The 27880-nt window shown below is 33.9% G+C and overlaps 1 protein-coding gene across 1 annotated transcript; it reads left to right on the top strand.

Annotated features, from left to right (window-relative positions):
* On the top strand, positions 1-27880 carry LOC118750979 (MLX-interacting protein-like). Its single transcript, XM_036485735.1, has 3 exons — positions 1-120; positions 27504-27633; positions 27697-27880. The coding sequence occupies exons 1-3, from the start codon at positions 97-99 to the stop codon at positions 27828-27830; spliced, it is 288 nt and encodes a 95-aa protein (XP_036341628.1). The 5' UTR covers positions 1-96; the 3' UTR covers positions 27831-27880.

Genomic DNA, 27880 nt, shown 5'->3' with positions numbered 1-27880 from the left:
TTGCATTCAATTCTTCCAGCTAATGGCGCTCCTGTCACACGTCAAGGGACCGAACATGTACGGCAATTGTATGATCAATATGTGCGGCATCGTACAATGCAAGACTGGAAATTTTGGATTGTAAGTACATATAATATTTTTAATACATATGGACATATGTACGAATTCTGACATATATGATACATAAATACTCATAATACTCACGCATATGCACATGTATATTTATCTGTTACCTTGTTTATACCTACGCAAGAACCGCATTAACAAAACACGGATTTGACTTTGCACATACTTCTTTCAAGAGTTTATAGCTGTGTCTTTATAACGCACTTGCTGAAACAGTTTTCAAAAGTAAACAAAATTTACTGTTTTTATTCGATATTTCTTTAATAATTAATTTGCACGGCTCAGCGAAATGGAAGGAACAATAATTCAAATTTATTAAAAAATAAATAAATATAATTCAAAACGGACTTTATAAAGAAAACCAGCCTATTTTCATTTCAAGTCAATTGTATGATGTGTTTATACGTGTTTTCTAACCGATTTGAGAAATGAAAAACCGATTTGAAAAGAAAATTCGAGTCAACACACTTTTGAATTTCTAGGTGTATTGAAATTTGGTTTATGCATCCGTTTTGAATCACAGCGAACTAGGTCAAAGCGCACTTTGTGTCGGTATAAACAAGGTATGTGTTCATTTCACCAAACAGCTGCTTATTTCAAATATGTATGAAATCCTACATATGTACATACTAGAGATGGGCACGGGCCGGGCTTTTGGCAGGGGTACGGACCGGAATATTTGCAGTCAGCACGAACTGGGCGTTCAGTAAAATTTCAGAAAAGTACGAAAAGGCACGAAAAATCCCGTTGCTAATACTAAAAATTTAGATGAGCTTTTGTGTTTATACAAAAAAAAAAAATTGTACGTATTTAAAACTCGTTTGATAAGAGAAAAGCAAAAACAGAAATATTTGGAAACCTATAGAAAATATATGATACTTAGTAGTTTTGTTTACATACATATCTGTATATAAAATACCTTCCACTTTTTCTACTTCCCAGAAAATATATTATAAAAATCTTTGATGTAAAATATTGATTCGCCTAAGTAAATATACGTATGCACATAAACGCAAAATTAAAAATATGTACATATGTATACATACAATAAAAGTTGGCTCTTTATTTCCGGGCTGGGGTGTGTCCCGTCGTGCCGGGCCGGGCCCGACTAAAATTCTTAACGTGCGGGCTCGTGCGTGTTTTTGAAAGTTGATTTTGCACTCGTGCCGGGCCGGGCCTGAAAATTTAGGCCCGTGCCCATCTCTAGTACATACTATGTAAATCCTTTGACCACAAGTCTACATATGGATATGTACATATTGTCGCCTGATTAAAAGATTGTCGTAAGCGTCATTTTGGCGATTTTTAGTTATAGAGACAGTTACATATGGGTGTTTCCATGAAAATGTCAACCAGGACTGAAAAAAAAAACAACTGAAAAGGGTTTTTAAGACGAATTAATAAGACAAAAATACTCGAATTTTTATGTTATAGAAGTATTTCAGCTTATTGGAATTTTAAGACTCAAAAATGGAAGAGTAAAACTGAATGTCTCTTCGACTCAGTTTTCTCTAATGAAATGAACTATTTTCTCTTTCCTATTAACTAAATTAAGAGATTTGAAACATTACAATTACATCTTAAAATCAAATTTGCAATAACAACTAACTATAAAAATGAGAAAAAGGAGAAGTTAGAGCTCGAATAACGGTAATTTTTTTGATTTGCTTCTGATAGTATTCTAATGTCGCGTACGTTATGCAAAAACATTGCTTGTCTATGTCATTTGTATATTGGCAGTCGCAGGTAATGCAGATTACAATTCCTAAGCGAGAATTCTTCCAGCTAAAGATATACAGTAAAATTTTCTTTGCAACCGAAGTAAAAAAAAAATTTATTACCCTTTAAAGTTTGTGGCATACGTTATTGTAAGTAAGAAAATTTCAATCAAATACATTAAAACCAATGTTAATTGCAAATTTTCCATTTAAATTATTTAGAATAGTTGTAAAATAATGAAACGGTGGCGAGAAGAGTTTTCAATAAATACATTTTATTACTTACGAGAAAAATTGTCGCGTACGTTATGTCGCGTACGTTATTGTTTTTTTTTTTTAATATAAAACTAGCCAGAGATAATTTCTCTTAAAATATGAAAGGATTGTAAAGGTACATTATTTAGCTTAGTTTAGGAATTTTTAAAGAAAAAAAAAACTCCCATGATTCGCAGACTTTCGCATATATGCGTGTTTCCATGAAAATGTAAACCGAAAATGCAAGCAAATGAATTCAAACGGCTTTATAACTTTAAATTTCGTATTCAGATGGCGGAAAAAGGTTTTGAAAACGCGAAACGGTGGAGAGAAGAACTGAAAAAATTAATTTAGTATGTGTTACTAGTAAAAATATTGTATGGAGGAAAAATCTGTCACGTACGTTATGTCGCGTACATTATTATAATTTTTTTTAATAAAACCTAACCAGAGATAATTTCTATTAAAAAATGGAAGGATTGTAAAGGTACATTATTTAGCTTAGTTCAGGAATTTTTAAAGAAAATAAAAACTCTCATGATTCGCATTCTTTCGCATATATGTATATGTGCCTTAAAACCACTTCCTTTTTTGTCGCGTACGTTATCACCTGGTTTTGAACGGATATTTTCCACACCAAAGTTTCGAGGCTGCTTATTTTTTTTCTCAAACATAGTACCCTTTGGTTGCAACATAACCGTAAACTTTTTTTTTCAGTAACTTCTATTTTTGATAGATTTACGTTACTCTATAAGCGTACGAATGTCGCGTACGACTGTATGGAAACACCCATATATATTTTATAATAAGATCTTTCGATTGATGTAATTAATTTTTTAGATATCTCGATTAGTTTCCGATATATTGACTAAAATTTTATTGGTAATTTAGTACAAATTGAGTTACTAATGCAGTCATACTAACTAATCGAGATATTGCAAATGGCGTTATCCATTTTTGGATATCTCCTTTAAGTTTCCACATATTGCTTTTCACTCAATATAAATATGTATAATGTATCGTTTATTAAGTACACGTTTTGGAGTATCTCATACAAAGTGGTTGCAAAATTGCTGACATTGTAGAATACGACAAAGTTTTACTAAATAAAAGGATTCATAAACCCAAAAATAATTAACATTAAGGGTCAGTTTTTCAGTGCTGGTTTAAACTCAGCTTAAACGAAGTTTAGTTAAACTCAGTTCAAATTTGAACTAAGTTAAAACTACTTGTTATATCGTTGGTAGTCAAGAAAAGACTCTCTTGATTAAGTTTAAGTAAAGCTAAATTACAAAGATAATATAGATAATTCAGGGTTGCTTATGCTAGTAAATAAATAGTAACTACATTATTAAGTTAAAGTATTGTTATTAATACACAACACTACTGACCTGTTTTTCAGTAGGAATTTAAATTAGCCCACCAAAACATTTTCGCCTTATATAAGCCTTATTTAATATGACCATAAGCCTTAACATTTAATGCATGAAACTTGTAAGGAATGCAAGTTGTATGGCACAACCCCTATTTTACACCTAATTTCGCCGTATTATTGTCATTGAGAATAAGGTTTAACTCTCTCTATCTCTCAGAGAATTAAACAAAAAATCTAAAATTGTATGTTCCATCTGACAGGAAGTTAAAACTGATGTATTTTGGGACGAATTTCCGTCATCTTTTGTCAAATTTGGTTTGGAGATAAACCGGTTTCGGCGTTTTGCCATCTTCAGTGTCATTGTTCGTTCTGGATAATTTTTGTTGGTTACTCGTATTTATACTCCTTATTAACTACCTATTTTCCTTTTGTTAGGTACGTCTTCTTAGTTTTGCAGTATTTGCGATGCTCAATAGGTAGATGAATTGTTGTGGCTTGTTTTTGCTGACAAGCAGAAGGCTGTGATTTTTACCTTCTTTGTTTTTGTAGTTAGTATATTCCCTTCCACGTCTATCCTTAATATTTTGTTGTTGTCGTTTTTCTTCTCGTGCAGTAGTTTTAGATGTTCAAACCAGGGACCGAAAATAACAGTTATTTTTTTTTTCAATGTTATAAAAGTCCGGGGCAAAATATTGCCCTAGAATAAAGTTATCAATGTTCCTTTGATCCCAGGACCTTCTGGACAAGAATCCTGGATTCTTTTTATTTTTCGATCTTTTTGTGAAAAAGTCCAATAATAATTAAAAAATTCGGACTTTTATTTTTTTAAGTCCAGCAATAAAATTTAAACTTGGCCAAATATTGTTGAAGTCCGAAACAAAAGTCCTTTCGTAATAATAAACAAACCGCTTATTCAAATCAGCCAAATTTTGTACCAAATGAAAGAGGTAAAACATACCCATCTTTTAATAATTCATTTAACTTAATAAAAAATTAACATACAATTTTTTTAATGGTGGCCACCCTCTTCAAAAATTACCAAGTTCAAACTAAAGATTCCTTAAAAATGTGTCGTTTGATACCCATATTTCACATGTATAACTTGCGTATAAGTTAACACAATGAGAGCAGGTTGCTCAAACCCTGGTGGACAATAATCTTCGGTTAACATCGCTATCAACGTTTTCGACTCCACGCATATAACACGGTGTCAGTAACGTCGATAACCGCAGATTGTGCCAACCAGGCTTTGAGCAACCGGGCCTTAGACTTTTAAAAAGGTTACAACGCACTTCAAAATATTTTCAATTACTACGCTATTACGTCCATATGGTGGTAAATATTACAATTACCATAAATAATAATTTTAAATAATATGAAGCGCCATTTTTGCACTTTTTTTGAAAAGGTGGCAACTATTTTCGAAAAACGAAAACCTCATGACACATCTACAGCCCAAGGCCTTTAATCTTACACCTTATTTCTCAAAATCGAAAGAACGGTGCGGATCAAATGGCATTGATTATTAAATAATTTGAACTAAAATTTGTAACAGGTGGTAACTCTTTTCGGAAAAAATAAAACCTTATTGCACATCCACAGGCCAAGCCCTTTACTTTGACATCTTATTTTTGAAAATCGAACGAACGGTGCAGATCTGATGACCTGAAATATCTCTTTTTGAAAGCTATATTAGTCCTCTTTCATTTGGTATCAAATTTGTTTGATGATCGAAAGATTCGTTGTCCGCAATGTGAACGTGTTTGGTATTATTGTAAAGGTAATCTATCCACTAAAAGGAATTAAACAGAAATTTCCCTATAACATAAATTATATGCCGCCAGGAAGCTACTTCTTCTTCTTCTTTATTGGCGCTGTAACCGCCTAAGCGATTTTGGCCGAGTCCAAAACAGCACGCCAGTCATTTCTCTTCTGCGCTAACTGACGCCAATTGGAAATGCCAAGTGAAGCCAAGTCCTTCTCCACCTGGTCTTTCCAACGCAGAGGAGGCCTTCCTCTTCGTCTGTTACCAGCATCGCGGCCCGCGTTGAATTAGGGACACGAATTTCGATACGATACGATACCACATCGATATTTTTGCAATTCGATACCGATACTTTTTACTCGATAGTTTTCAAACGATTTTTTTTTGGAATCGAGTACCAGAACTCTTGTATCGTATCGAACAGTGTGACCAGATGATCACGAAAAGCGAGACTAAATAGGTTTTGAAAAAAGGTTAGAAAAAGTTATACCCTATGAAAAATGAAGTTAAAAAGAAGTCAGTATATTCATTCCTTAAAAACTCTTCGTCAACTCGATAAGGTATGCAAAATGGATTCAGTTTAGGATACGAGAAATCAAAAAAAATCGCGTATAGAAATACGAATGTTTTCTATATTATAGTGCACTAAAAATAAGCAAACAAATAAATTGTTTCAAAAATTCAGTTTTAGGCAGATTTCGTAGTACTAATTTTTTAAATCCTAAGAAAGCGCTAAGGAAATATGTATGTTCTCAAAGAAATGGTGCTTTGCTCTTTATTGCAACAGTTGAACGGTAAATAGTAGTTTTTGAAATACTGAGTATTTTTCTAAGTTCCGGCCAAATTTTACTATGAATATTTTAAGTAAAAAAGGCCAGAAAACAGCCACGAAGTCAGATCGAAAATTCTGAGGCTATAGCCTAAAACTAAATGCTAAATCTAGCCTTAAAAAGGCTAACCTGGTCACACTGGTATCGAAACGTAAATGGACATTACAAAGTTAATGGGAATAATGATATATTTTATTGGGCATTTCCAATCTGGCCTGGCATGACATTTGTATGACAAAATGTTAGAAAATAAAATGAAAACGTCAAAATTTAAAAGCTCTGGGAATTGGGCAAAAGTATTTGTATAAAACTTATTGTAGTAATATTTGAAATATTTAAGGTTAATTTTCCAAATTCCAAAATGTAAAAATCTGTTCTGCTTTTTTTATCAGCCGAAGTATCTGACGTGACGTTACCTTACTAAAATTTCGATTGAAAGTTTTGTTGTTAATATTTTTTTCAAACAATTTTTTAAATTTTTAGCTAGGGTTCCATTTCTTGCAAATCTATGTCGTACTATAACCTTCTTACTTACTTTGGAATTTATATGTTAAGCAATATGAATATATTTTGCGCTTTACAGCGCAGAAATGTGTACTATCTTCGGTTGCAATGTGGCGCCACTTCAGTGGTGTACTTCTTAAAGTACAAAGTGTTAATTCTTTATTAAAAAATTAGACCAATATTCAGATTTAATTTTTTGAATTTTGTATCGATATTTGGAATATCGAGTCTTTTTATTACTATATTAATGAGTACCCTATATTTTTACAGCGATACTTTTAATGAGTATAATATCGATATTTTCGGTTCGATATCGTGTCCCTACGTTGAATATTTTCACAGCAGGAGCGTTTCTGTCCATTCGAACGACATGGCCAAGCCAGCGGAGCCGCTGAACTTTAATTCGCTGCACTATGTCTATATCGTTGTAAAACTCATACAGCTCATCGTTAAATCGTCTGTGATATTCGCCATCACCAACGCGTAAAGGTCCGTAAATCTTTCGCAGAATCTTTCTCTCGAAAACTCCAAGAGCCGCCTCATCATATGCTTTCATTGTCCATGCTTCCGCGCCATACACCAGCACAGGCATGATGAGTGACTTATAGAGTGTGATCTTTGTACCACGAGAGAGGACTTCCCAATTGCCTACTCAGTCCAAAGTAGCACTTGTTGGCAAGAGTGATTCTCCGTTGGATTTCAAGGCTGACATTATTATTGGTGTGAATGCTGGTTCCCAAATAAACGAAGTCGTCTACTTTTTCAAACTTGTAACTGTCAACAGTGACGTGGGTGTCATGACGCGTATGCTCTGACTGTTTGTGTGATGACAAGAGATACTTCGTTTTGTCCTCGTTCACCACCAGACCCATTCGCGTTGCTTCTCTATCCAATCCCGAGAAGGCAGAACAGACGTAGCCCTTGGTTTTTACCGATAATATCGATGTCGTCGGCATACGCCAGCAATTGTACGCTCCTGTAAAGTATTGTACCTGAGCGGTTCAGTTCTGCGGCTCTTATTATCTTCTCCAACACCAGATTAAAGAAATCACACGAAAGGGAGTCCCCTTGTCTGAAACCTCGTTTGGTATCAAACGGCTTGGAGAGGTCCTTCCCTATTCTGACGGAGCTGGTGGTATTGCTCAACGTCATTTTACACAGCCGTATTAGTTTCGCGGGGATACCAAATTCAGACATCACGGCATAAAGGCAACTTCTCTTCCTGCTGTCGAAAGCGGCTTTGAAATCGACAAATAGATGGTGTATGTCGATCCTATTCTCGCGGGTCTTTTCCAAGATTTGGCGTATTGTGAATACCTGATCTATGGTGGATTTTCCAGGCCTAAAGCCACACTGATAAGGTCCAATCAGCTCGTTGACGGTGGGCACAATGCACTCGATAAGACCTTGTAACCAATGCTTAGAAGGCTGATTCCGCGGTAGTTGGCGCGTATGGCGGGGTCGCCTTTCTTGTGGATTGGGCAGAGCAGACTTAAATTCCTGTCGTCGGGCATGCGTTCATCTGACCATATTCTGCACGCGCTGATGCATGCACCTCATCAGCTCCTCGCCGCCGTACTTGAATAGCTCGGCTGGCAGGCTGTCAGCTCCAGCAGCTTTGTTGTTTGTCAGACGCGTAATCGCTATTCGTACCTCGGCATAGTCAGGCAGTGGGACAGCTACTCCATCATCATCGACTGGGGACTCGGGTTCGTCTTCTTCACTACTTTCAGCGCTGCTACCATTCAGTAGGCTGTAAAAGTGTTCCCTACACAATTTAAGTATATTCTGGACATCGGTCACTAGGTCGCCATTGTTGTTCTTACAGGAGTTCGCCCTGGTTTTGAAACCTTCCGTAAGTCGCCTAACCCTCTGGTAGAATTTTCGGGCGTTCTTCCTGTCAGCCAGCATCTCAAGCTCTTCGCACTCACGTACTTCGGCCTCTCTGTTCTTATTGCGGCAAATACGTCTCGCTTCCTTCTTCAGTTCCCTATAACGGTTCCACATGGCTCGCGTTGCGCCCGATCGCAGCCTGGCCCTATAGGCGGCGTCTTTTTTCTCTGCGGCTTCTTGACATTCGTCATCGTACCAGTTGTTCTTTCGGGCTCGCTTAAATCCAACTACTTCTTCGGCGGCGGTACTTAATGATCGGGAAATGTGGTTCCACTGCTCGCGTATGTCGGATTGTTGAAGAGTGCTCTCAGAGAGCAGGTGTGTGAGTCGAGTAGCGAATAAATTGGCCGTCTGTTGTGATTGCAGGTTTTCGACGTTAAGCTTTCCTTGAGAGCTACAGGAATACAAATTTTAAAATAATGTTAAACACAGGGTGTCCCTGCGGTATTCCGGAAATTTTTTTTTTTATCCAAATTTTAAAAATGGTAAATTTTAATGGAATGAATAAAAAATATATTTAAAAATATGTAATTTTTTATTGGTTTATTAAATAGTACGGGTTTTTAGGTTTCGTAAGAAGAAATAAAAACCTGCTCATTTTTTGCACTTTTTGAAGTAATGCGTTTTCTGCTAATACATAAAATAATTTTTTCATTTTTTGTCAGTGCCATCAGATCTGCACGATTCGTTCTATTTTCAAAAATGAAGTGTTAGGTTAAAACGCTTGACCTGTGGACAATAGAGGTTTTTTTAACCGACTTCCAAAAAAGGAGGAGGTTATCAGTTCGTCGGAATATTTTTATTTTTATTTTTATGTATGTTACCGCATAACTTTGCACCACGTCAACCGATTTGGAAAACGGAAAGGTAGTGTCTCAGAGGTGGTCCCATACTAATTTGGTTTAGATCCGATGATTGGATCATGAAATATATAGATATATATATATTTTTTTAGTCGGGTTTTTTTTTGCTAAAAATTACTTGTTTTAAGTTGCCACCTGTTAAAAAATTAAATTACAATTTTTTAATAAGTTAAATGAATTATTTAGAGATGAGTTTCAATCGAAATGTGTATGAAAAGGGTTTATTTATTAGCTACATGTAGAGGGTTGCCACCTGTTTAAAAAATCGAATTCCATTTGAATTAAAGGCATTAGGTAATTGAAATAGATATGGGAGTCAGACAAAAGAGGTTTAAAAAGGTTTTAGCTTGTTAATATTACGAAGAGGGTTGCCACATGTTTGCGAAGCCATGTATAGTTAAACTAAAATAATAATTGTGTCAAACCAAAGGTTTGCGACATCGTATTTGTCATTTTATTATAAATACATACATTGTCAATCAGTTATTTGTTCTGACTACATTCCTTTTAAATTACTGGACTCTTAAATTAGCTCAGGAATGTTTTTACTCTTCACTTATTTCTTACTAAATATGTATAGACTGTGAGCTGGACCGATTTGAAAATACCTCCAAAAATGGAGTCCTTTATAAATAAAAATAGTTTCTTAAAGAAATTTTTGGAAAAGTCCCCTCAGATGACAAAACAGATTAAGCTTAAAAAATCTTGATAAAAATATTTAAAAATCTTTTCAACGGAATCGTAAGAATGAGATTTTTGATGCTGTTTTTTTACTTTTTTCAAAGATTGCTTTACGAAAATCTTGAATAAGTGATTTAGACTTGAGGGATCTCAGTAGAAAAGTATTTTCACACTGTTTTTATTTCTGTCCAAAAAATTTTTATTTATTTTTTTTTCAAATACCAACACATCTTAATTCAACTTTGAATGACGTTCGTTCATCCTACCTTTCTTTTTCATCCTTTGAATGAGTTTATTAGCAAAGAGAAAATACCTTTCCAATGACACCTCTTAAGTCTAAATCGGAAAAGTTTAGGTTCAGTTATTCAAGTTTTGCTTATACCAATCTTTGAAAAAAGTTAAAAAACAGCAACAAATTCCCATTGTTACGATTCCGTTCAATTTTTTTATATTTTTTTTTTAAATATTTTTATGTAAATTTTTTAAGCTTAACCCGTTTTGTCATTTGAGGGGATTTAAAAAAAAATCTTTAAGAAACTATTTTTATTAAAAAAAAACTCAATTTTTGGAGGTATTTTCAAATCGGTCCAGCTCACGTAAATCTTAATATTTTTCCGTAATATTTTGGTGGGCGTCTTAAGATACAATAGATTTTATAATTCCAATGGAAAAATAGTACCGATTTTTTTTTGTATGGGGAGTGATGCAGTCTAATGTCCAAGTTTTTCTTTTGTCTGGTATCCATGTTGATATACATATTTCAGTTACTTCATTCCCTTAATTAAAGTGAATTTGATTTTTTAAACATGTGGAACCCCTTCTACGTGTCGTTTAGAAGTAAAGCATTTTCAAAACCAATTCAATTGACACCCATATTGTAATATCTAATTAATTTAACTTATTAAATAATTTTAATAAAATATGTAGCAGGTGGCAACCCGTTTAAAACAAAATAAAACTTTATTGCACATCTACAGGCCACACCCTGTCATTTGACGCCTCACTTTTAAAAATAGAACGAACTGTATGTACATAAATGCCACAAGAACCCAAATTTTCAACTTCAAACTGCATTTACAGTGAAGGTATGAAAGTTATCCAAAAACAAATTGCATTTTTATATTTAGCGTCCTCAATTTTACTAAGAGGCGAATTTTCATTTAAATCGCTCCATAATTCTATTTTTGCCAACATTTTATATGGAAGGGAAGCACTGTGAAGCGGTTTGTTTATTATTACGAAAGGACTTTTAGTATTTCGGACTTAAAATATATTTGGCCAAGTTTAACTTTTATTGCTGGACTTAAAAAATAAAAGTCCGAGTTTACTGATTATTTTATTTCAAATAAAATAAAAGTTCAAAGATAACTTTTTTCTAAGGAATTTTATTATAAAAGTCCCGGTCCCTAGTTCAAACAGTACGTCCGATACAGTATTTATTTGCTCATTTATTATTTGTCCTTTATGTTGGCTGCTGTTTGTCAAATCTTCATTGGTATGCATTTATTTGTTTTCATGTGATTTGCGAAGTTCGATTCTGTTGTAGCCTCTGGGTTTTGTGTTTTCTCATTATAATCCCTTATGTGTTCTCGATACCTTGTCCTTATATCTCGTCCTGTTTGTCCGTACGGAAATAGTAAACACAATGAAGGTTACACTAAAACAGAACTACTTCTGGTTCAATAATAAAATATGTGGTCAATTCTCAATTAGTTCGAACTTTCGCATGACTCGCCAGTTTTTGCTCGGACACATAATTTTCGCTGGTTTATTAACACAAATCAGGTTACATATATTGTGTAGATTATGTAAATGCAAAAAAAGGACCACCGTACATATTTTCTAGCTAAATATGCATATAATTCAGAAATAAAATTGGGAAATTTTCATAAATAAATGTGTGACCCTCCTATTTTTAACCGACTTCCAAAAAAGGAGGAGGTTATCAGTTCGTCGGAATATTTTTATTTTATTTTTTATATATGTTACCGCATAACTTTGGACCACGTTAACCGATTTAGATAATTCTTGCATCGGAAAGGTAGTGTCTTAGAGGTGGTCCCATACTATTCTGGTTTAGATCCGATCATTGGATCATGAAATATATAAATATATATACATATATATTTTTTAAATCGGTTTTTTTGCTTTTTATGTATGTTACCGCATAACTTTGGACCACGTCAACCGAGTTCGAAAACTCTTTTTGCATCAGAAATACAGTGTCTCAGAGGTGGTCCCATACTAATCTGGTTTAGATCCGATCATTGGATCATGAAATATATACAGTGACGAGCAAACAAAAAGTTCTAACGACATTCATACTTTTGTTGTATATTCTTATTGGTACACCTGTACTTCGTCTCTCATAACGAATTGAAGTCAATCCAACAACAATAATAAAACCAGCAGACAAAAATGTATATTAAGGCATATGTTACAGTTTTGCACTTATATATTTTTAATAACTTTTTGACAATTTTCACAAAAAAAAAGAATTGTTAACACAATGTTCAGTATACTTTTTCTTTTTTTAGTTCCTGGATGCAATTTGGCATACCTTATTTGTATCACTGTAAAAATTCTGGAGGTATAGCCTCCCATATATCCTTGGTTTGATTTCACAGCTCATGTACTCCATTGGAAGGACTTGGATACTTAGTAAGCTGCGCTTTTAGTTGATTTCGCGATTTTTCGACGAGATTTATATCCGCGGATTGTGGAGGTCATTTCCAAATAGCAAATTTTTGATTTTGCATCCAGTCTTTGGGAACATATGCAGTATGTTTTGGGTGATTTTTAGCACATATTGCACTATTTTGACTACATATTGCAAATTTTGTTGAAATATGAAAAGATACTGTTACCTACGCATAATGCGTACTAACGGACCATCAATATTTTTGAAATACAACCCCAAACTATTATTGACCGACCACTGTGATTCACAATTTGCCTTACATGATGCGCTTAGGCTTAATTTGGGTCTTTGATCCAATACCATGCCCGGCCATCTGATTGAAAGCGGTTAATTTAGTCTTGTAGGACCAACTAACATATCCCAATAGGGAACGGTCTGGTTTTCGTACGATCCAGCAAAATGCTACCACTCTCGCACATGTATTTTGATCAAAATGGTTTTTTCTTCTTTTATTATGCCTTTGCGTTCAGTTTGACAATTCTTCGCCTCGCTGTCTACTGGTTTGCATTCAATTTTAACACCTTAAGCGCTTCTGTAATATTGGCTGCAGCGCTACTTGCTACTAAGTTCACAAGATATCGGACCGAAATATTTTTTGGCAGACTTCCTTTGTCCTTAATAACATTTTACTCTATATGTTTTCTCAGTCTTAACATTCTCATGTGGCGAGCTTTACAATTTTTTGCCACTTTTCCTATGGTCCCGCCTTTCCGCAGTAAATCTATTATTTAGATTTATGCTTCTTGATTGATCATATTATTTACTGGTAATCACTTCTTGAATAAATTACAATACAGAAAAAAGTCATCTGACTTCCAACTAAGTAAAAGATAACTGTAAAATGCAAAACTGAGAGTGAGTGTACAACTGGAACATTTGCCTTAATTTACATTTTTGCCTGCTGCTTTTATTATTGTTGTTGGATTGACTTTAAATCTTTATGAGAGAGGGAGTAGGGGTGTACCAATAAGAATATACAACTAAAGTATGAAAGTCGTTAGAACTTGGAAAGATAGCGGTGGCTGAAATGAAAAGTGTTACACCGTGTTACAGTTTTGCTCGTCACTGTATATATATATATTTTTTTAAGTCGGTTTTTTTTGCTAAACACTACTTGTTTTATTTTTACGTTGCAAAAATTGGTGCGTTGATTGCTCATGTTTCAGTTTATAATTAACTGGTAGTATTTGTAGAGGGTTCGCATTATTTAAAACACTTGTTTTTTAAAAGTGATCAAAACCTTGTTTAAAACAATGGGAAAAATCACCTATATTTCAACACGTTTTAATACGATAAGAGGCATTACGTTACACTTTTGAAAAGTACAAGAACTATTCATTATATTATTGATGTTTTTTTCTTTTTTAACATTTTTTAAACAAGGTTTTAAGCACTTTTACAAAACAAGTGTTTTAAACATTGCCAACCTTGAATAATACACAACAGCTCGAACCATCCACAGCAACACAAACATGCAGCACTAAGACAACTAATAACGAGGCTTGAAAGGACCCCTCTAACAGAAAAAGACTACAAGAATGAACTGGATACAATATATGCCATTGCGGAAAATAACGGATATAAGAGAAGCCTGGTTGAAAAATTAAGAAAGGACACAAAATCGAAAAAGACAAGCAAAGAGGAAAATAATAAAAAAAAACTTGGGCAGTTCTAACTTACACGGGAAAGACATCGTATAAACTTGCTAATTCTTTCATAAGTACGATATCCAGGCATCATTTAAAACAAGGAACACTGTGGGAATAATATTGAAAGAGAAAACCAGCGAGGAAGACCCGCTAGATAAACAAGGAAAAACTAAGAAGACGTACCTAACAAAAGTTATCCAGAACGAAAAATGACACTGAAGATGGCACAACGCCGAAACCGGTTTTGTCTCCAAACCAAATTTGGCAAGGGATGACGGAAATTAGTTCCAAACCCAGCCTGTCGGAAACAACCATAACCGAAAACGAAAAGCTGAAACTGCTTATATAATTTTTTGCTGGGAGGGTTTACACCGGACAATACTGTCATGACAATAGCAATACATGCACACTTTTTCACTAATACATGCATACTTCTTCAATTGTCTCAATCACTGCTTGATTATTTTGACGACGGTAAATCGGACAGTGATTCGACGTATGAAGATAATAATTTTGACGTCTTGTACAAGAAAAAAGAGAAATTCATAACAAAAGAACTATAATAACTGAAGAGACACTGATGTGTAGTTAACTTTGTCTCTTCTTTATTATTTTTTAGTTTTTCGCTTAAATAGCTCGCGCGTAGGGATGGCAAAAAAAATAACATAATCGATTAATTAATCATATGATTAATCACAAGCCAAAAAAATCAATTGCAATTATTGAGAAATAATCGTTTAACCGAATTTTAAAGACATTTTTTACAGTGAGTATTCACAAAAACATTTTTCCATAAAAAATTCTAATTCTCTTGTCAATTAGCCTTAAATAAAATAAAACGAGTATTTAGCGCTGATTATTATTTAACCATTTTTGCAAAAACAAATGTTTTGATTAGCGTTTTGTTGCTAAGCGGTTGCGTTTCTTGGTGTCTGTAGCAACGGCTTTCGAAAAAAGGCGCTCAGCAGGCACCGAGGTACCAAATAGATGACAGTATTTTTTCGAAAGTCCGTAAAGTTTTGGGTAAACAGTTTTCATTTCCTCAAGATTGACCAACTTGCCTACATACGGCTTATTTATAACCAACTACTAGTATTTGACGAACTGGTTCGCCGAGTGTTGCTTCCACGCACTTTGCACTTCCACGGTGCAAAATTTGTTTGATGTTACACTCAACCCTGTAAAAGTGCATATTTTTGCCTCTTGTCCTTATCCAGCTCACGTACTTCATAATAGGGATGTTGCGAATGTGCCATTTTAGACATCCGCGGATGCGAATGCGAATGCGGGTGTCAAGTATTTTTAAGAAACAATTAGAATCTAGCATAATGGCGAGGCCAAACCAGATGTGTCAGGTTTTTCTAAAGCTTTTATAAAGAATTCTTCATTCTCATTACTTTGGCTGTTTCGAATTTGAAGAATCTGTAACTTCATAAAAGTTTTTCGATTTAATTTCTGTAATTAATTTTTAAAACTTTCTTCTGCGACTGGTTTGAAAAATTTGTGCTTATAGCCAACTAAATAGGTGGATATGAAAAATAAATTATTATTTTCCAGGAATGAAAATTTTTAACAAAATTCTGTATTCAAATATTGTTATTTAAAAAAAGCACACTGTTTTTATAAGCATTTGAATCTCATATAGTTACGTAATTCTTATCTTATTAAAGGTCAGACCTATAGTTTTTTTAATTATCTGAACATCGATTCTGTTTATAGCCAGACGTTTATCATTTCTGATGGAAATCCCTATTGAAAGAGCTTACTCTTTGACTTTAAATAGCAAAGAAGGGACAGTTTGACCACAGAAGTTTTTACCCAAGTATCCAATGTATATCCCTATGAAAAAATATTGTCCGCCAAGTAAACAAAATTATTGTTTTTAAAATTTTCGCTAATAACAAATTCCTAAAAGAGGCCCATTTGAAATTATTGAAACGAATATATGTAACATCAAAAGCAAATCAAGAAAATTTGGTTAAGAATTACAATGCACACTTTCTTCATTTGTGTCTATTCGTTTTTTTAAGATTGGTCCAAAAAAATCATGATAAAGAAAGAAAGCAATGCAGGTGTTCAAAGCACAGAAAAAAACATTGTTAAAAAGACTGTGTTCTCTTTGACGTACGTCAAAGGTCAAGTAGAAGTTGGAACTTGTATGACTGCCCACTGATAGCTCGGTTATATAGCTTAAGAAATAATATGTTTAAAGACATTTTTATCAAAGTTGATAAATATGACATTTGACCAGTTTTGTTACACAAATACTCCCACGAACACAGGCAATATATACGTTTTATCAGTGCACTTGCATAACATTCGCATTCGCAAAAGCTCCGCATTAATTATTGCGAATGCGAAAGCGAATGCGAATGTTGAAATTAATGCGGAAGCTCCGCGGTTGCGAATGCGAATGCGAATATTCGCAACAACCCTGCTTCATAATACATATTGTCGTTATAAGCAACCATCTCATTTTCCGGGCAACCTTCTCCCCTGGCGAAGCTTCAAGGGGCAGAGAATGTGTACATATTTTTTGAGTGTGTCATTTTTAGAAACGAACACAACATTTTAGCACCGTTTGCCTTTATTTTAGAATCGAACCCGAAAAGAGAAAGAGGAAACCAAAAGGCGAAATTTTTTGGTAAAAACGAAAACACCATTCGTTTTGTAGACTCAAAACGGGCTTACATGCACAACTATTTATGTGCACCATTGTATGCTCCTAACTTGAGCAATTCTTGCGGCAGTTTGAAATTTTAGAAAGTTACAGAATTCATATTTATTGAAAATATTTTTATGATTATTCTGCAATTAATCGATTAATGAAACACAAAACTACGATGTAATCAAATCGTAAATTGGACCAAAATAATCGATTAATTTAAACAGATGATTAATCGCTGTCATCCCTACTCGCTTCATAGTTAAGTTGTTTTGTAGGGAGTCAAACTTTCTGAAACGGGCCACTAAAAATTAAGTATTAGAATTTCAAATATGTTTTAGCAGATATTCAAGGTCTATATGTGAAAATTAATGTCTTAAAATTTTTTTGAAAATTTCAATTTTTCAAAAATTTATTCATAGATTTATTCTTAAATGAAGTTTTGACCTTCTTTTCATCAATTTTATATATTAATTGCTATATTTCCGTAAATATTCAATGAAAATAAACCAAATTTTAATGGTGTATTCAGAAAAAGTAGCAGAATCGAAAAAAGTATTCATACTGGAAAAATTTAATTTTTTAATAGTATTAAATAATAATTAATTTCCCAATAAACAATTGACAATTTAACAGACTTCTCCTTATGTTAAACAAAAAAAAATTACGATCTTATTCTATAAAGTATACACTAACCATTCGTGCAAAAATATTTTAGTGCTCTCTATCCCATAAAAAAGTACGAATGTTTAAACATTACCGTGGATAAGCGAAACCCCTACCGACGTTGGAACGCAGCGCCGATAAACCTAGGCCCGTTCGTCGTTGCATGCTTATCTTTTTATCAACATAAGTATCTTATGAATGATTGGTACTTTATGAATGGAACATTTTTCAATTAAGTACGTTTCCTAATTTTGTTATTTAATTATAACGTTGATTTTTTTATATTTTTACAATTACATATTCTGAGTGGCTTGAAAAAATCTTACATTCTAAACAATTTGAAGCAGAGGGTTTGTAGCAATGAAACTGGCGTGTTCGCTTGATGGTTTTGGCACTACGAAAACGTTTCGCGAACACCTTCTCATGTTTTTATACCCGAGCGCACTTGTGCACAAGGGTATTATAACTTTGTTCACATAACGGTTGTTTGTAACAGGCAAAACGAATCGAGATAGATATAGACAAATGTATACATAAATGATCAGAATGAAAAGAGAAATCGATTAAGCGGTGACTGTCTGTCCGTCCGTCCGTCCGTCCGTCCGTCCGTCTGTGCACACGATAACTCGAGTAAAAATTGAGATATCTTAACGAAACTTGGTACGTGAACTTCTTTTGGGCGTGGGACGGATGGTATTGAAAATGGGCGAAATCGGATAATAACCACGCCTACCTCCCATATAACGGTAATTTTAAGAAATACGAAAACTGCGATATTTTAGTAACTACTGAAGATAATTCACTCAAAATTGATACTTACAATGAGTTTCAGACGGAAAACATGAATATTATAAATTTTTGGAAAATGGGCGTAGCCACGCCCACTTATGGTTACATGTATATATCTTGGTAACCGCTGCACCAATTTCTTCCAAACTTGGCACAGTTGTTGGCCTTCGCACAGCATACCAAATGGCCGAAAATTTTAAAAATCGGACAATAACCACGCCTACCTCCCATATAACGGTAATTTTCAGAAAAACGAAAACTGCGATATTTTAGTAACTACTGAAGATAATTCACTCAAAATTGATATTTGCAATGAGTTTTAGACGAAAAATAAGAATATTACAAAATTTTGGCAAATGGGCGTAGCCACGCCCACTTATGGTTACATGCGTATATCTTGGTAACCGCTACACCAATTTCTTCCAAACTTGGCACAGTTGTTGGTCCTGGTACAGCATACCAATTGGCCGAAAATTTCTAAAATCGGACAATAACCACGCCCACATCCCATATAACGGTAATTTCGAGAAATACAAAATGTTCGATAAATCAGTAAATATTGAAGCTAATTTATTCAAAATTGATGATTGCAACAATTCTTTACCAAGAAATACGTTTATGACAAAATTTTGGAAAATGGGCGTAGCACCGCCCACTTGTGATCACATATATGTATCTCGCTAACCGTTCTAGCAATTTGTACCAAGCTCGGTATGGTTATTGTGCTTGCCACATAAAAGCAAACCGTTGAAAATTGTTGAAATCGGACTAAAATTTAGGCCGCTTTTCATATAACGGTAAATTTCAGATATGCTTGAAATTTCAATATTTTGAAATTTAAGGACGCTAATTTACTTAAAATGTATACACCCCGGCTTATCATGTAGCGGTAGCTTTCGGAAAGGTGGAAAACATATATTTAATACTTGCGCCGGGTGTTTAATGTTCGGCTCCGCCCGAACTTAGACTTTCTTACTTGTTTATATTCAGCTTAAGTACAAAAATCAAAATCAGTCGAACAATTTTGGGTCGAAAGAATAGTTTTGTCGCTTGGTGGTTTTGGCAATAGGAAAACGTTTCGCCAACACCTTCTCATGTTTTTTATATTCAGCTAAAGTACAAAAATCAAAATCAGTCGAACAATTTTGGGTCGAAAGAAAAGTTTTGTCCTGTAGACTAGTGCAGTATGCACCAATGCCATCACTCCTTTTCCGTGGGCAGTGACACTGTACTAGAGGTGTACAATATCAGAATTGCAGTACTGAATCAAATTCACTTGGCAGTAAAAAAAAGTGAAATCAATGCTTGCCCGCCATCAAAACAAACACTGTAGAGTCGCTGCTAACTATAACTCCTGCAATGACAGTATTTGTTTGCTTACTGCAAATTCTGATGTACACTAAAGAGAGCAAAGTAACGGGGCAGTACAGCGAGTGCAGTAAAACAGTTGGGTGTGAAGTGAACGGCAGCAGTGTGTTCCATGTTAGTCATTTTGTGTTAGTACGCCGTGATACTAGTATCAACTATTATTTTATAAACAGCATTTCAAATCATTTATGCATTCCTCTAGTCTGTACTCAAGATTCTCAGAATTTAGGAGCCTCATGATTTCGAAAATAAATTTAGGCACTGAGATTTCAATAATTATTAATATAAAGAATTAATCGTAAGAATTATTAACATATGTAATAATAACATACCTATATGCTTTTTATAACGTAAGCATGCAACGACGAACGGGTCCAGGTTTATCGCCGCTGCGTTCCAACGTCGGTAGTGGTTTCGCGTATCCACGATAATGTTTAAACATTCGTACTTTTTTAAGGGATAGAGTGCACTAAAATATTTTTGCACGAATTGTCAGTATATATTTTACAGAAGATCGTAATTTTTTTTTTGTTTAACACAAGGAGAAGTCAGTTAAATTTTCAATTGTTTATTGGGAAATTTATTATTATTTAATAATATTAACCCATTTATTACCATTGTACTCGCATGAATACGGAAAAACAATTTTGCTATAATACCGCTCAACAACACGGTTGAGGAAGAAACGATGCCAAAATATGTCCCTGGCAATATCGAACTTTTCTGAAGCGATGACGATTACGACATGTGAAGATGGCATACTGTTATCAGAAATTAAGAAATGAAGCTTAAGCGATCCCTTGCTAGTCAAAAGATGCGCCCAATATGAACATCACTGTTATTAGTAATTATAAAGCCAATGTTCGAGCAAAAAAATAAATTTGGCGCATAAATCCCCGGTGGAAGTTTTTGACACCATTTTCGACAGAGATGTTGTGCAACTTATAATATATCAAACACGGTCATATGCCCAGCCACACAATGAACATAATTTTATATTTGAGGAGAAGTTATATACATTTATAGGAATATTGTTTTATAGCGGTGGAAATGGACGAAGACACAAGGACACCAATTGTTGCCAAAAACAGATTTTATGTCATCAAAAACTTTATCCATGTAGCAGATAATAGCCAATTATCTATACTATACCGTAGATAAAATGGCTTCGAAACGTGCGTTCACAGCAATTGTTGCTTATACAGGACCACATTTTACCAAAAGGATCCAAAACTCTTGCAGATGTATGTATATAGTGCCACCAACATGTCGTGTTTTAAAAATACACCTACTAGAAAATGAACACACTTCTTCCCATTGTACTCGCTTGGGTACGGCTCCTAAAACCTACTTCTAAATTTTTTGAGTGATTGAGTTCGTAAATTTTATGTTATTTGTCTTCCTGTTAATAAAATAAAAAGCAAATAAAAACAAGTTTTCAGTTTTTAAGGTTGATGGGAATAAATGGGTTAAAAAATAAAATTTTTTCGATATGAATATTTTTTTCGATTCTGCTACTTTTTCTGAATACACCATTAAAATTTGGTTATTTTTCACTGACTATTTACGGAAATATAGCAATTAATATAAACAATTTATGAAATGAAGGTCAAAAATTCATTAATTAATAAATTTTTGAAAAATTGAAATTTTCAAAAAAAAATATTTTAAGGCAGTAATTTTCACATATAGACCTTTGAATATCTGCCAAAATATATTTGAAATTCTACTACTTAATTTTTAGTGGCCCGTTTCAGAAAGTTTGACTCAGGGCAACACTGTTTTTTCTTTAAGCAGATAAAAAACTTTACCTATTTATTTTCACTTTTGATACGATCGCTTTTAGAGTTATGAAAGATTAGAGAGTTTAGAGAATTTGTTAGGTGCTTCATGTGTTAATTTTCATTTTACGTGGGTAAGGGCCATCTCAAGTGGGTCACAAATTTACCGACGTTCGAGTTTCCAGGTGATTTTCCACTCAAAAGAAGTTCTACTCACCTGCAATACACTGCGTAAATTTCATTGAAAATTTTTCAGCTTTAGACTTTTATGAGCATTTGAATGTTTTTACAATGGTACGGTATTTATATTAATTTTCTCTGGAAATAGTAATTGGATTGCGATGATTTCTTAAATATAGGGAGAGGACATACAACCCAACCAAAATTAATTTTTTTCGTCTGGAAAATTTTAAATTCAATATACATATGTAAATAAAATTATTTTTTTTTTTTATATAATACCAGCATATCACGCCGAAACTATTCAAGCATTCACTCCGAAAATAACATTTGAACGGACAACAGTAGTATATTCACAATCATAACTTTAGTGTGAGCTTACACACTCCGTATTCATACGAACAGTATTCATATATTAGAGTGGTTTCAAAAAATCGACTTTCGATTTTTACAGGTGCTCCCGTCTATAATAGGCGGCATACACGATGCGTCTGACTCGCGAGTCGGTTTGGAAGTGTTAGTGAAAATAAATATGTGTTAGTTACACCGATATGACTCAACTGTGTGTAGTCGAAAGGCGAGTCAACACGTACACAGATGATTCGCGAGTCAGACGCATCGTCTATGGCACCTATAAATGTGCTATGTAGTGAAAAAATACAATTGTGAAAGTTTGGGCCCAATCGGAACATGCCTTCAAGTATCGAAAGTGCCCTGAAGTGTGAAAAAACGAAATTTTTTCGAGAAAATACAATATTTTTCTGTTTTAGCTTACGACTCACAGTGGTTCGGATAGCAGATCTAGCTGGACGAAAGTCAAATTTTTTTTTGTTTTTAAAATACTTAATGGTACTTGGAATAGATTCCTGACAATACATTCAAATAGAAATTGCATTTATTAAAGCACTAACATAACATATGAAAACAAACAGGAAAAGGTAAGTCAACGCCGGCTTTTTGAGAACTCTATTTTAAAGCTGAAATTTAACTTAAAAGATTGCTAATTGCACTCACAAATATTTGCATAATTGCAAATTGACTTTATAAACTAAAAATTACACTTATTCCGCTATAGATGTCCACATTGGTATAAGCAAATTTATTCTGAAAAATCGTCGTTTTGATTAATTAAAAAAATAAATTAAAGAGTAGGAAAAGTAAAGGCCGCCGAAGGCCGTTATAAAACCACTTGCATATTATTCTTTACACCTTCGCAAATGCAGTGGGTAAGTTCGATAACCAAGTCTAACCAATTGGCTTAGATATTTACATTTTAGTGACGGTATGTCAAATCTCAAAATTCAAAAGTAATTATTAACATGAATGTATCAGAATATAAATATAAGATCAGTGGAGGATCCACGGGGGAGGCGGGGGTAGGGGTTGTGTGTTAAAACAGAAAAATACTTGGAGCTGTAAAAACTTTGGTTATGTAAGAGTTAAAAAAAAAATAGTAACTCGCGAATTTTCTGCTTTCTGAAATTAAAAGATTATACAACAGGCATGCAAATCTTTAAACGCTGTTATAAATTTTTTTCTGAAATTTATTTGTATTTCTTGCTGTGATCTTAAATTTTGGTAATGGTAAATAAAATCTTAAGGAGTGAGTTGTTTGACATTTGGAGAAGTGTTGCTGAAACTTCTAACTAAAAGACAACAAGATGTCCATGATTATGTGATTAGCAAATTGAAAGAAATATCTGATGCGAATGGTCGTTCCGAAGTAAATAAAGTAAATAATCAGCAACCCAGAAAACCCCCAGATACCCAGTTACATAGAAATCTACCGAGTTTTTTTAATTTTCGTCCGCCATATTGGATCCGCCAGTTTTAATTTTTGGTAAATGACTTTAGATATGTAATCAGCGACCCTGAAAACCCCCAGATACCCAGTTTCATAGAAATCTACCGATTTTTTTTTTAATTTTCGTCCGCCATATTGGATCCGCCATTTTGAATTTTTGGTAAATGACTTTAGATATGTAATCAGCGACCCAGAAACCCCCCAGATACCCAGTTTTATAGAAATCTACCGATTTTTTGTTAATTATCGTCCGCCATATTGGATCCGCCATTTTGAATTTTTGGTAAATGACTTTAGATATGTAATCAGCGACCCAGAAAACCCCCAGATACCCAGATTCATAGAAATCTACCGATTTTTTTTTAATTTTCGTCCGCCATATTGGATACGCCATTTTGAATTTTTGATAAGTGACTTCAGATTCGTAATCAGCGACCCAAATTCCCCTAGGTAAGAAGTGGTGTAAAGATCCATCAACGAGTATTTGTTTAAATAGTTTCGTCCAGCTAGATTTGCGATCCGAACCACTGTGCGACTGATTCTATCTAAAGTTATAACATTACCAGCAGATGAAAGGCAATTTTATTGATTTTAAAGTAAATTATAATACATTTTCTTTGAAAATGTACGATTTCGAAGATATTTAACATTTAATGGTGCAGCACCTTTCTGGTCAGGTTCAGTGAGTAAATATTACGATTTACACTGCCGGAACAAAGTATTGGCACCGCAAATTTTTCACAATATATGCAACAATTTTCCCTCTAAGATTTTTCCGCTAATTTCGTATAAAAATATGGTTCATTCTACAACAAAAAACATAAGAATATAATTTCTAAACTTTGTGCAAAACTCGCGAAAATTCAGCAAATGTTCATAAAAATTTTCAACTTTTTAATCAGATTTTTTAGAATTTTTTTTGAGTATGCAGGTTTGTAGCCCAATCAATTCTATTATAATAAAGTGATTAAAAAGTTGAAAAATGTGATGAAAATTTGCTGAATTTTCGCGAGTTTTCCACAAAGTTTAGGAATTATATTTTCAGGTTTTTTGTTGTTGAGTGAACCATATTTGTATGGAAAATTGGCGGAAAAATATTAGAATAAAAATTGTTGCATATATTGAGAAAAATTTGCTGTGCCAATACTTTGTTCCGTCAGTGTAAGTATTTTGGATTCTTTGTTTGTTTTCAGTTTATTGTTTGTTAAATCTCGGTAGGTTTTAATTTTTATTCATAACTTTGTAAGTAAAAATCACTGATTGATTTTTATTGATGACTTTTACAAATAAAACTATGATTTGTTTTGTTTTAGATTTTGTAAATTGTTTCAATACTGTTTTTCATGAAATTGCTTTAAAGTATTTAATGCGAATAAGGCCTCTTTAAGACTAGTCGCTACAGGGGTATTATTATATTCTTATGGGTCTTCATCGCTAAGAGAGAGCAACATGCTAGCAAAAATAAAATTTGAAAAATTTTTAGTGCTGGTAAGCGAAGTATTTTTCATACAAATCGAAGAAAACTTACTCAAAAACAGGACTGTTAAATGGAAAAGCGTTGGGAAGCGGAAATGCAGCCAAAAGTGAAAATTTCGTACAAAATCCATTTCATGAAGCAGTATTTTGGCAAAATTGTGCACGTAAGCAGAAAATGCACCTAAGTAAATAGGAGACTAAACGGAATATACTGTAATTTGTTTTTCAGTTATTATTAAAGAAATCTATTCAATGTGTCCATTTCTTACTGTTGAGGTTTAGATATTTTGAAATAATCTGGGGAAACTCGACTCTTGCTTTAAAGTGCCATTCTAGAGACAGTTTACCACAATTTTACCCTTTAGGTGTTAAATATCTTCTAAACCGTATATTTTTGAAGAAAATGCTGATGTTTAAATTTAGTGTTGAGTTTACAGTTATTTGCAGTTGCTTAAGGATAAAAATCACTTTACTAACAGTAGGGTGCCCCACATATGTACATATAAATGGGAAATTCTCAATTAGTTCCAATTTTCGCATGACTCGACAGTTTTTATTCGGACACATTCCCCCCTTTATTAACAAAATCAGGTTACATATGTTAGGTCGATTATGTAAATCCAAAAAAAGAACCATCGCACATATTTTCAAGCCAAATATGCATAATAATAATAATAGATTGGCGCTTACACATATGTTAGTGTTTGGCCGAGCTTCTCCTCCGACTTGTGGCGTGCGCCTTGATGTTGTCACACAAAGCGGAGGGACCTACCGTTTTACGCCGACTCCGAACGGCGATTGTATTTTCATGAGAATCTGTTTTTCATGGCAGAAATACACTCAGAGGTTTGCCATTGCCTGTCGAGGGACGACCGCTGTTAATAAAAAACCTATTTTCTATATTTATTCGATGTTGCTTTGACCAGGGTTTGAACCCAGGTGCTGATGAGTGAAAGCGCGCACTGCTTACCACTACACCACAGCGGCCAAATATGCATACAATTCAAAAATAAAACTGGCAAATTTTCACAAATAAAAATGTGACTCCTATTATTTTTGTATTTTTACGTTGCAAAATTTGGTGCGTTGATTGCTCATTTTTGAATTTATAATGAACTGGTAGTATTTGGAGAGCAGAATCGAATGCAACCCGTTAGAAGTATTGGTTGCAATAGAAAAGAAGTTATCAATAGTCAAAGTGGCGTGACTCCTTTTTTGAAATTCTAATACCCGTGGCTTTTATAGTATACTGTGGTTGGTGCGTACCTAAAACTGTTATCGGACAACTTGTAAAGTGTTCTGGAGCATAAAAGGAATCAATGTAAACGGGGCAGGCCTATGTGCTCTCATTAGAAGATAGTTAAACAAAAACTTATTTAAAACGTTACGATGCGTGCACCTAAGTAAAAATTCATAATTTTTATTAGCATATCGTCTGCAGTTGGAAAATTTGCCAATTATGTGTGTGCTCTATTATACAATATACTATTGAACCATGATCCTCGTGCACCATTTTTTTACTTTTTTATTTGTTCATTAAAAAGTTACAGATCGAAAAATAAATAAGAAAACCCAAAAAAAAAACCAATATGTATAATACCCAAAGGCATTTTTTTCAAGTCATCAGATCTGCACCGTTCGTTCGCTTTTCGAAAATGAGGTGTCAAATGAAAGAGCTTGGGCTATAGATGCTATGACTTTCCGTTGATTTTTGGCAATTTATGTTCGAAATTTTTTTTATATGAAAAAAATGCAGAGCACCTACAACAAGAAAAATTGCCAAAAATCACCGGTAAGTCCTAGATACTTAAAATTTGTACTTTGTTATACTAAAATTTGATGGGCTACAAAACTGAATTCCAATATTTTGTTTAGAGTTGCTGATCAAGAAGTTAAAAATTTTGGTAAAATTTTGCTAAATTTCATAACGTTTGCCCAAATTATGAAATTTGGGTTTATATCGTGTTTGTTAATTAATCAGCTATAATGAGTCTGTGTTCGTGTATTTCGCAAACAATTTTAATGTTTTTCCTCCTCTTTCATCTAAATTTTGGCAGCAGCTCGGTTTGGTGACTCGGTTTAACCCAGCCAAACTGCACACTAAATTTCAACTTAGTTTCAATGGCAAACAGAGTTAAACTCGCACTGAAAAACTGGCTCTAACAATAAACAATAAAAATAAAATAATTTAAGAATTTCGTGAACTAGTAACATTTTCCGAGACTTTGGAGAAAGTCTATCGTCTCAGTTTTGAAAAATTGCATTCCAAACTTCAATCGCGATTTCCCAAAAACTTCCGAAATTAACATGCGACAATCTTTTATCCGGGCGACGATATATCCCCGTATACCTATTTACATATGGAGTATGTACGTCGATGTATTGCATATAGATTCATTATTTCCTTTTAACAGTTGGGACTTATTTTGGAACCCCTGCTGACCTCATATACTTCGTCTGTGTCTAGTGCCAGTTTGGAAGAATTACGACGTACGGCGTTTTTATGGGTTGACCAGCATTGTTCCTTAATTGACCTACGACCAGGTGTGTCTCGATATTAAAATGTATTTCAAAGATATTTTTTACTTACTTTTATTTTTATTTTAGCGGTATCAAATAAGTTGAAATACTTGTCAATGAAGACAGACATTCTTTCCGATCCGCCATCAACTTTGCAGGAAGAGGTCGCAAAAGCAGTTTACAACAACATAGGGCATCATCCCAATTTACATGGAACTTAAAATTTACAACACACAAGTGTAGTTAGAAAACTGTTAAGCATAGTGATATA

Source organism: Rhagoletis pomonella, unplaced genomic scaffold (assembly GCF_013731165.1).
Source record: "Rhagoletis pomonella isolate Grant_MI unplaced genomic scaffold, Rhpom_1.0 Rhpom_scaffold_00479, whole genome shotgun sequence".
Lineage (NCBI taxonomy): Eukaryota > Metazoa > Arthropoda > Insecta > Diptera > Tephritidae > Rhagoletis > Rhagoletis pomonella.
Note: the sequence above shows the minus strand (reverse complement) of the source record. Positions and strands in the feature narration are given on the sequence as shown.